The sequence below is a fragment of the Dendropsophus ebraccatus genome, chromosome 12 (assembly GCF_027789765.1).
Source record: "Dendropsophus ebraccatus isolate aDenEbr1 chromosome 12, aDenEbr1.pat, whole genome shotgun sequence".
NCBI lineage: Eukaryota > Metazoa > Chordata > Amphibia > Anura > Hylidae > Dendropsophus > Dendropsophus ebraccatus.
In genome coordinates this window covers 83,272,640-83,283,837 of record NC_091465.1, presented here as the reverse complement: position 1 = coordinate 83,283,837, position 11,198 = coordinate 83,272,640, and the positions used below count along the sequence as shown (strand labels likewise).

General features: G+C 43.1%; 1 protein-coding gene across 1 annotated transcript; it reads left to right on the top strand.

Moving 5' to 3' along the window:
• Nucleotides 1–3,603: 3,603 nt before the first annotated feature.
• Nucleotides 3,604–7,595, top strand: LOC138768831 (uncharacterized). Its single transcript, XM_069946789.1, has 2 exons — nt 3,604–3,611; nt 6,342–7,595. Exon 2 carries the CDS (start codon nt 6,366–6,368, stop codon nt 7,593–7,595), a length of 1,230 nt encoding a protein of 409 aa, XP_069802890.1. The 5' UTR covers nt 3,604–3,611; nt 6,342–6,365.
• The last annotated feature ends 3,603 nt before the right edge of the window (nt 7,596–11,198 follow it).

The window sequence follows — 11,198 nt, the reverse complement described above, 5'->3', positions numbered from 1 at the left end:
GGTAAGAGATAGATCACAGGACTGGTAGGAGATGGAGTCACAGAAAAGTTAGGATATAGAATCACAGGACTGGTAGGAGATGAATTCACATGATTGGTAAGAGATGGAGTCACAGGATTAGTAAAAGATGGAGTCACAGGACTGATAGAACATGTGGTCAAAGGACTGGTAGGAGATGGAGGTCACAGGTCTAGTAGGAGATGAGGTCACAGGTCTAGTAGATGAGGTCACAGGTCTAGTAGGAGATGGAGTCACAGAACAGGTAGAAAATGGAGTCACAGGACTGTTAGAAGGTGGGGTCATAGGACTGGTAGGAGATGGAGTCACAGGACTAGTAGGAGATGGGGTCATAGGACTGGTAGGAGGTGGAGTCATAGGCCCGGTGGGAAATGGGGGTCACAGGACTGGTAGGAGATGGAGGTACAGGTCTAGTAGGAGATGGAGTCACAGAACAGATAGGAGATGGAGTCACAGGACTGGTAGGAGATGGGGTCATAGGACTGGTAGGAGATGGAGTCACAGGACTGGTAGGAGATGGGGTCATAGGACTGGTAGGAGATGGAGTCACAGGACTGGTAGGAGATGGAGTCTCAGGACCGGTGGGAGATGGGGGTCACAGGACTGGTAGGAGATGGAATATGCAAAAAACACTGCAGAGACACCATCAGATGTCTCGACATCAGTGAGCTAGCCAGACCTTCCTCCAGGAAGGAACAACCAAGCCAAGGAAAGTCTCCAATCAAGAAAACCACCAAAGCAAGGTATCCATCAACAGACAACTGTTTCAGGTGTTTGCCCCTCATCAGTGTGGAGTAGGATTCTGACTAGTGGGAGCAATGCCTAGTAAGTACATTCAAAAGGATGTTGGTTGACCTCAGGGAGATCAACCAAAACACTGCAGAGACACCATGACGTGTCTCGACGTCAGTGTATTCTAGGACATTGCCCCCTGGGAAATCAAATATGCAAAAAACACTGCAGAGACACCATCACGTCTCGACGTCAGTGAGCTAGCCAGACCTTCCTCCGCAAAGGAACAACTAAGCCAAGGAATGTCTCAAATCAAGGAAACCACCCAAGCAAGGTATCCATCCACAGACAGCTGTTTCAGGGTGTTTGCCCCTCCTCAGTGTGGATTAGGATTCTGGCTGGTGGGAGCAATCCCTAGTAAGAGACATTCCTTGGCTTAGCTGTTCCTTCGCTGAGGAAGGTCTGGCTAGCTCACTGACGTCGAGACATATGATGGTGTCTCTGCAGTGTTTTTTGCATTTTTGATTTCCCAGGGTGCAATGTCCTAGAATACACTGACGTCGAGACACCTGATGGTGTCTCTGTGGTGTTTTGGTTGATCTCCCTGAGGTCAACCAGCGTCCTTTTGGTAAGAGATGGGGTCATAGGACTGGTAGGAGATGGGGTCATAGGACTGGTAGGAGGTGAAGTCATAGAACGGGTAAACCCTCTAAAAGGGTTAATACATAAACATTAATACAATCTTGCTTCCCAACATGATAAACTCAATAAAAAATATCTTTTTTATTGATTTTATCTTGCTGGGAAGCAAAATTATATTAATGTTTATGTATTAACCCTTTTAGAGTCTCTATACTGAGGAAGGATGAGAGAGATTTATACAGTATTCCTTTATACTTTATATTCCTTTATAGGCTGAGGTGTCTAATTTATACTGTGCTCCCTCGCCTTTTTATCATACATCTCAGGTGGGAGATGGGGTCACGGGACTGGTAGGAGATGGGGGGGGGGCATTGGACTGATAGTAGAAGGAGTCACAGGACTGGTAGGAGATGAGGGGGCATAGGACTGATACTAGAAGGAGTCACAGGACTGGTAGGAGATGGGGGGGCATAGGACTGATACTAGAAGGAGTCACAGGACTGGTAGGAGATGGGGGGGCATAGGACTGATACTAGAAGGAGTCACAGGACTGGTAGGAGATGGGGTTATAGGACTGTTAGAAGATAGAGTTATAGTCAGGGTGCACATTTAGGGTATGTTCACATATTCAGGTTCTGTCACCCCTCCATGCCAGGGACAGAGCCCGGGCGATCCATATACTTTTCTCGCTTCCACAAAGTCCCAGTCCCGGAGCCCGTCCCGCCCCTGATAAATCCTCATCCGTAGCCGCACACGCTCACCAGAGGTGTGTCCGACGCCCATAGAGAATGGCGGCTCCAGTCATTCTCTATGGACGTCAGACTCATCTCTGGTGAGTGTGCGCGCGGCTTTGGCCGGGGATTTCTCGGCGGTGGGACGGGCTCCGGAACCGGGACTTTGTAGAAGTGGTAAGTATATAGGTCTGCACTGGGGGGGTCGGCCGGGCTCTGCCCCGGCATGGGGGGAGAACAGGTTCTCTTTAAACAGAAAAGGAGGACACATATAAAGGAATGATCAGGACTTTTTCTCTTTTCTGACTTTGTATTTTAAAAATCCAATTACAATCCTGACTGTGTGAACGCACCCCAAAACTACAAAATCACATTTCAACAAATCAACATTTCTTTCATCTCCATTTTACACCTTCATTCTGCATACTCCGAGGGGCGTCATTTTCCTAAACAGGTGACTTATAGGGGTTCTTACATATAGACATAAACATAGTAGATTATCTGTATGTTGTCATTTGTGTAGTATTACTTTATTTCTATCACAATCTGAGAAAGTTATTCTTTTCCAAATATTAGCTAAATTGTGGTGTTTTTCACAAATAAATATAGACTGCATCGACCAAAATTTATAAAACAATATCTCACTTGGATAAGTAAAAGTATTCTAATCTTAATGCCAGGTAAGGTGACAGATCAGATTTATTTATTTTTTTATTTTTTATTGTTTTTTTTTTGGGGGGGGGGGGGGGGAGGGGGCGTGGATGCATCCTGACCGAGGTTAAAGAGGTTATCCAGCGTTAGAAGAACCGGGACACTTTCTTCTAGAGACAGCACCGCTCTTGTCTCCAGTTCAGGTGGGATTTGCAATTAACCTCCATTCACTTCAATGGAACTGAGTTGCAAAACTTGCACCAAAACTGGAGACAAGAGCGGTGCTGTCTCTGGAAGAAAGTGGCCATGTTTTTCTAACGTGGTTTCCTCCCCCCCCAACTACAACGTTCCACCGCCTCCTTCTACGTTAAGGTCTACTTATGCACATTCAGGTATATATAAGCAGACCGGTCTCCTGTTCCTGCGCATGCATGGTAAAGAAGAGACCAGTCTGCCTGTACCTACCTGTATATGCATAAGTAGGCGTTAACATAGGAGGAGGTGGACAGAACAGTGGTGGCGCGGGGGGGGGGGGGCACCAAAGGAGCTAATTAACATATTTCAGCTTCAGGGAGATATCAGCAAGTTGGTATTGTGGACCTGCTGATAGTTTCCCTTTAATAAACAGTTCTTTAAAAAAAAAAAATCAGTATGGAAGGGCACACACGATTTAAAGAACTGAAAATGAAGACTCAGCAGAAATCTGCAAAAATGTGAAATACAGAATACATTTCCTTTCGGCTGATGGGTGCTCGGTTATCATGATAGGACAGAGATAAGTATATAATCATTCATTATAAGAGCAGGAAGAAAAGAAAAAGATAGGGATTATTACTGGTAAGTACTGATCACATTGAATATGTTGTATATGTTTATTATGGCTCTGTTTTGCTGTACCAGGTTTCTATTGTTTGTATTGTGTTACTGTGTCTGTACATTTGTTAGTCTATGGTTGTAATAGGGCTGGTAGACTTCCGTACACAGCGGCGCTGCCATACCGCTATCAGAGGAGCTGGCACCGGGAGGCAAGGTTCTCTAGTGGTCCCGTTATCCTGAGGTTTAAGGGGGTATCAGAAGTCAGATAGATGAAGATGTGAACGTCTTATTCTGTAGCCAGGGCCGTGTTACTTCACACAGGTCCACAGACCTTCCACCAACTCCCTGGTGACGGTCTCTGCTTTCTCAGGAACCTACTACATGGGACAATTATTGTGCGAATGATTGTTATATCGGTAAAATTTAAACGATAATCGTTTCGCGACGGTAAAGATCAATCGACCAACGAGAAATCGTTTATTGTAATTCCACGTTTGTTCCTTTATTTGCTGGGATCAGATGGAGTAAACTATCGTAGTAACAATCGTAACTAACGGCGATCGTTCTGTGTAATATGGTGAACGATTTCAGGTTAACGATGAATGATCTTGTTTGTGATCGTTTATCGTTAAAAATCACTTTGTCCAATAGGACCTTTACTCAAAGTGTATTTGCCTAGTGTGAGGAGATGGAGGTTATGATGAATAAATGAAGATATATCCTGTCACAGGCCGAGTGCTAATAACTCTCTCCCTTCCTGAGGTAAATACGGCCACAGAGGTTATAGAGGGGACTGCGCCTAGGTGTTTGATCCCAATAAAGTCTATGGGAACAAGTATTTGATTATTGAAAAACATCTATTTGACCACTTGGAGGTAAAAACTGGAAGCTGGGGGATTTGAACACTTATCGAATATTTTTCGAATTTTCTGCAAACTATTCGATAATATTCGATAGATCGAATGGCCTATGGCATAGTAATGATCAGTGTGTAAAATCAAAGTATTGTATGTAAGAGTCCCCCAAGGGGACTTAAAAAGAGTGGGGGAAAAAAAAGTAAAAATGTTTATTAGAATACCCCAAAGCCCTTCCCCTAATAAAAGTTGAAATCATCCCCCTATCCCATTTGACTAATAAAACATATAAAAATAATTAAACAAATAAACATATAATATACCGTAGCGTGCGTAATTGTCCGATCTATTAAAATATAACTAGAGATCATGGCGGAAAACATGACACCCTTTACAGCCCTATACGTGAAAAAATAAAACTGGTATCACGTCCCTTTTACCATATAGTGCATTATGTAGACACAGGAACCCCCCAAAAGTTATCATATTGCATTCTTTTTTCCAATTTCACCAATTTATATTTTTATAAATAATATTTTGGGGGTTCTGTCAAACATGTTATGGTAGAACAGGCATGTCCAAAGTCCAGTCGGAGGGCCATTTGCGGCCCGCGTTCCGAACTTTTACGGCCCCCCAGGTATCCAGCTTGCTATTATCTGCCTGTGTTATAAAGCATATAGCATGTAGCATGTAAAATGGTCGGCCCTCGCACATGTTCACTTCATCAAATTTGGCACTCTTCGAAAAAGGTTTGGACATGCCTGTGGTAGAATGAAAGACGCCATTAAAAAGTACAACTACTCCTGTAAAAAACAAGCCCTTACATGGCCCTGTAGATAGAAAACTGAAAGTGTTGGAGCTCTTAGAAGGGGAGGAGGAAAAAAACAAAACGCAAATATGAAAATTTGTGTGGTCCACTGGGTCATTTTGGGCTTGGTCCTCAAAGGGTTAATGATGTGTTTGAGCTGTGCTGCTGACAGGGTCGTCCATCTTGGTGCCAGGGTTCACAGCTCTGTGGTGTGTTTTATCCTTGAGCCCTGGGTCGTCCACTTGTGGCAACTTCTATAGAAGGTGGGACCATGGATTCTGGAGGAGCTGATAGTGAGGGGAGCTCCGCACAATGAGCTGTTACACGCAGGGTCGTATGATTAGACGTGAGGCGCTCATGTGCACAAGTCACCAGATCTAGACTAGGTTAGGCCAATTGTTACCGAGGCCGTGGAGCAAACTACTCCACTACTACAGTCAGATAGGACAGGTTTCCTGCTGTAAATATAAGACTGTATACAGTAACTACTGCTCTGACGGGGATAAGTGAGGACGGTGGTACTGTACGTAGTGTGTCTCCCATGTAAGAAGATCAAAGTCAACTTGTTGGTGGTGACATTGAAGGTGTATAGGCCTATAGGCCTGTACTAGGCCACAATTCAAGGCCTGAGTAGCCACACTAGGCCACACCACAGGCAAGCGAGGAAACCGCACACTGTCTTGTCACTGCTGACACACTTCCCCCCCCCCCCCCTGGCCTGCATAAGTTGCCACCACCTTAAGCCCTTGTGCCCTAGTGTCTAGTGGAAAATATCTACCTACCTATTACCATCCCTGTTGTGTTTCACAGTGCCCCCAAATACTCCACTTTGGAAGTCTTGTTGTCAAAATTAACTTCTGTGACGTTAGCATAATGGCACAGATAGCATGGTGCTTGAGACTTTTATGGTATATGTCTGTAAATGCTGATGTCCTGTCAGCATTCCCCCTGTCTTTGTAGGCCAAAGGCCCGGAGAATGGAAGGGAAAATAAGTAGTTACCTCAATCTAATGGCTGGGAGCTGCCCCCATCATTGTCGCATTTCTATTCTGTAACATCTAATATCATTTCTTCTTCCGCATCATCACAGGAGTTCAATGAAATCAGAAGGAAAATGGAAAAATCTCAAAATTTTGAAGATAAGGATTCAGCAAGCTCATCTGTTTCTGGTTTCTTCTCGGTCCCTAAGCTCACCGGGGGTGACATGTACCATGTGTTCATAAGCTTCAATAAGGCAGACTATACATGGGTGAGGAAGCTTATCCACAAACTGGAGGCGACACTTCCAGACATTAAAATCTGTTTTCATAATCGGGACTTTACTCCAGGAAAGACGATCATAGAAAACATGACCGAGGGCATCCAGAAAAGTCAGAAGATTGTGATGGTGCTGAGCCCGGACTTTGTGCACAGTCGGTGGTGTCTCTTTGAAGCCAATCTCTCCATGTTCCAGGACTGTGGGTCACATAAAGCCATAGTCCCCGTCATGCTAAGGCCGTGCCCGATGCCGCTTTATCTCAGCCATCTAACTTACTTAGAAGCTGAGGACGAGCAGTTTTTTGAGAAACTGTGCAACAGGCTACTGAGGAGTAACGCTAAGGAAACCGAAGACGTCTTGGTTCACTTCCAATCCTCTATACTATATGGCGGGAAACATCTGCTATCTCTGTCCGCAGTAAATGGACATTATGTAGAAGCTAGCAATGGAGCGTTCTCTGACACTTGTGTGCCGGACTCTCTCAAAGCCGTCGTGAAAGACCCGGAAATATACAAGAAAGCCATCCGCCTGATCAATGACACCCCACCTTGGGTTAATATCTTTAAGTATAAATGGGCTGTAGTTTTTCTAATCATTTATATGTGTTTAATATTAATTTTTTCTCTTGTTGTTTTTGCATTTTCATTGCTTACCTCATCTTGGTACTTACTGTACGTACCAACAGCTGTTTTTCCAATCTTTGTTGTGTTACGTAAACTGGAGAATCTGAAGAAACATTTATTTGAAGAGATTGCCCACAATATGAGCACAAAAACTGGAGAAGCCAATCTCCTTCTGGCTGAAACCTCAGCCCTCGCTGGTTGTGCTTCTAAGTCCAGTTTAGTCTTTGTTTTTGTCTCTTTAAAAGAATGTGAAGTCATGTTCCATATGGCCTCCGGGTCTGATACTGAACTAGCAAAATGTATGTGGAAAAAAGCTGTGATCAGATATTCATCGGATTACGCTACCTGCCTGGCCAAGAAACACTATCCGTGCGGTGACCCCCGACCTCCTGGGCATTTAGTAAATGGTATCTGCTTCTGCCAGTATGTGGCCATGCAGATAGAACAAGGCCACTGGCCATAACATCACATTATAATCTCTCATTCCAGCTATGTGACCCATTAGCAAAAGCAACACCTAAGTAGTTGGATCAGTCTGTCAGCCCTTGGTGACTCAACAACTTGCCCACTAACAAAATCTCAGAGTCTAACATAGTTATATACCCATTAGGTCGTTTTTTTTAAAAAAAAAAACGTTTTCTGTATTTTAAGCCCAGTCTTGCTTTTAGCAAAATTTCGAACCAAATGCTATTATGTGTCCCAGGTTAATAAAAATGTGAGTTTTCAAGTTTCAAGTTTTCAAGTTATTTAATAAAAATAAAATATGTACATGCTGTTTATATATAATTTAGATTAACCTTTATAAAATAAAGTTGAAGAACCCATATAATAAAGTCTGAAGTTAATATGTTATGTAAAAATGCTGAGGTTCTGTAAAAACCTATGCATGTAAATACTTTTAGGTACCATCTGCAGGGCCTTGGTGTTACTATGATGGGCAGTTCTGTGCAGCACAGAGGGGGTCATCACTATGGGAGGCAGGTCAGCCAGACCAATCAGAGGCAGTGCTAATGTCTCGCGGTGTACTGGTTTTAGAAAATGGAGGGCATTCTCCCATTCGAATGAAGCAACGTTGAGATGTCAGTGTAGTGTAGACATTCTCAAAGACTCCACTCCAAACTCAGAGCAATGGGTTGTGTTTTTACTGTGGCGAGGCCAATCATCTCCTGACATCAAGTCCACAGCCAGAAAACCTCAGCACTTACATGGTCCTCGGGACGGCTGCTTGGTTGCACAGGTATGTGTCGAATCTCTCATCAACTCCCTGTATCAAATCTGAGTACAATTCTTTGGGGTGTCTTTCGTTGATTCTGGGACAGCCACCAATTTTAAAAAATTTGGCTTTGCGACTGGGTTTACTTTTGTGGAATTCGTCTAATCCTACATGTTACTGGTAGATACAATCCTTCTTCCCTCTTCCTGGATAAGTTTTGTACCCAATAAATGTTTGTAGGATCAGTAGATTCTAAAATGCATTCCTTATTGGTTGGGAAGAATTTGATCTGTTATGTTACTCTTGGCATGCCCTGGTTAATGTCACACGATCCTGTTTTGATTGGTTCTTGGGATCTAAATGTTTTTCCAATTGTATGTCCTAAAAAGGACTGGACTTAATCTTGGAGAATACTACTGTGCTATTCATGCTATCCAAAATTTAGAATTGAGATGGGTCTGCCCCACCTCATCGAAAACCTGGCAACGTTTTACAAAAATTTTACTAAAATATTTTTTCTGCGACTGCCAAAGCATCCAACTGGCAGCTATCCAGGCTTCTGAAACTCTTAAAAGATGTTTTTTTTCCCCAAGGCTCTGGTGTCGGTTCAGCCAATTTTTACTTTTGTGGTTGAGGTGGTTGCCTTAGAGTTTGGTGTGGGATCTGTACTATCTCTTGGTACTTCCTCTTAGACCAACACACAGGTGGAAAGGGACAGTAAAAGCTGTAGTGATGGGAGCTGCTATAGTACAGTATGTGAGGGATAAGGCTGGAAATATAGTGCAAAAGTAGGCTAGTAGTAGCACCATCAGTGGCTTCCATCACCCTAAATTAAATCTTGAAATTAAAAAAATTTACAAAGATTTGGGATGATGGTTTTTTTCCATACTCCAAAAATATGTTAAGGCTATATTCACACATCATTTACCAGCAAATGACTCATTATTTTAAAAGAACGGCCATAATTTGCCGCTAATGAGAGACATCCAACAAAATGGCCATCATTTTGATGGTATGTAAACATAGTTTATTTAGAAACTTAAATTAATAAATTTTAATAAAATCTGCCTCTAGAAAATGCACATTTTATTTATGTTTACCCCTAGAAAACTTTTATTATAATAAGATTTGGGGGAAAAATTGCACCCAATGGTTTCTAACAGATTTAGATTTTCCCCAAGATTTGGTGATTTTCTCCGACACTAATATTTTAGTTTGGAACATAGACTGTGAGAAGATTTCAGTTACATTTACACGCGGACCTGTGAATGCCCCGTTAGGGTTTTTCCAGCATTACTTTGTGTGGATGATAAATGTGCCCATTAATTTTTTACCAAATTTGTCCCATGAAAATTTTAAAGCCCCTATATAACACGGACACAGGCTGGTGTAACTGTTCTGTACTCTTCATGGTTGAATATGAATGGGGCCTACAAGGTTGCTGAATACGTCACAAGGGGGACATGTTACTGTACTGTTACAGATGCTAAATAGACATACAGAACACTGGGGCCAGTGTGAACTCAGTGGAATAACCGGTTCTTCAGGAAAAGATTTATCATGGGAGGATGATTCTACTGAAATGAAACTAAAAGCGGCAGAAACAGTTCTATTCCTCTTTCCTCTTCCGTCTTTTTCTGGATGTTACTTCTCACAAAAAACTCACAAAGGGATTTCATATAAATCTGCATTAACCAGGTAGGTGTTGTCCATTAATGACTCCATCCTGCTGCATTATAAGAGGTGGATGCAGAAAGCTTCCGACAAGACAGAATACTCTGAGGAAGCTTTGCATTTCTGGGCCTTTAGGTAATGTTTCTTATTGTTCTGTATTGCTATAGCGTGTTGCCGTAACTCGGGGCTGCCAGGTGTTGTTAGCAGTGGGCTAGGTGTGGTGGTACCAACCAGGCACTTGTTAAGAGTGATGATGCCCACCCCCGGGGATACTAGTACTGGGCTCTGTAAAGGTAGCACTGGGTGGATGTGGGTGCAGGTGCGGCAAAGAGGAATGAGCATCACTTGACCAGAATAACTTTTACTTACGGAGTCTTCTATCCAATAAAACATGGTGAACAAGGTGAACAGTGTGCAAAAGATAACCACAAAGAATAATATCCTTTCTCCTGATGGACAATACAGAGGGATTAGCTTGGACAGAGTTCCTGTCTCGGCCAGAGATGTCAGCAGAGAGCACAGTGCAGCCTTAGATCCTTCTGACCAGAGAAATGTAAAATATTGGTGACACCTTTTGACTATATCACTAAAACTGGCTGTGATTCGACCCAAAACCTTAGTGTGTCTTTACACTTGGCCACTTTATTTAGTCCTGATAGAACTCCAGGACTGGGGCCGCACGCATGGTTGGACCCACTTCTTATGTGGTAGGAGCGGTGGCCTGAGGCAGCTCAGTGGGGGCATCTCAGGTTTGAACCAGAAAAGCTACTGAAACAAGGAAGTATAATTTAGAGAAACATAGTGTAGTTGGATGCAGCCCTAGGGAGTCGTGAAAAACATGAATACACAGGTCATGGGCTGTATCCATGTTTTCCTGGCAGCCCTAGTGCGCCATCCATCTTCTCCAGGCAAAAGCTGAACGTTCAGGCTCAGAAGAACCCAAGCATGTTTGAGGTTCGCTCATCTCTAGCTGTAAAAAAAATGAGTAGCTCTTCTTCCTCAGGGAGAAAGCATTTCACTGGAGTACCTCTTTAAGTACCGCACCAATTTTCATTTTTGCATTTTTGTTTTTACCTCCTCACCTTTTAAAAGCTATAACTCTGTTATTAGCTACACGGCCATGTGAGGTCTTGTTTTTTTTTCAGGAACAGGTGTACTTTGTAATTGTGGCTTTCAATC

What these genes read in the sequence shown, in the direction of transcription:
- LOC138768831 (XM_069946789.1), top strand. Translation starts at nt 6,366, where the DNA reads ATGGAAAAATCTCAAAATTTTGAAGATAAGGATTCAGCAAGCTCATCT.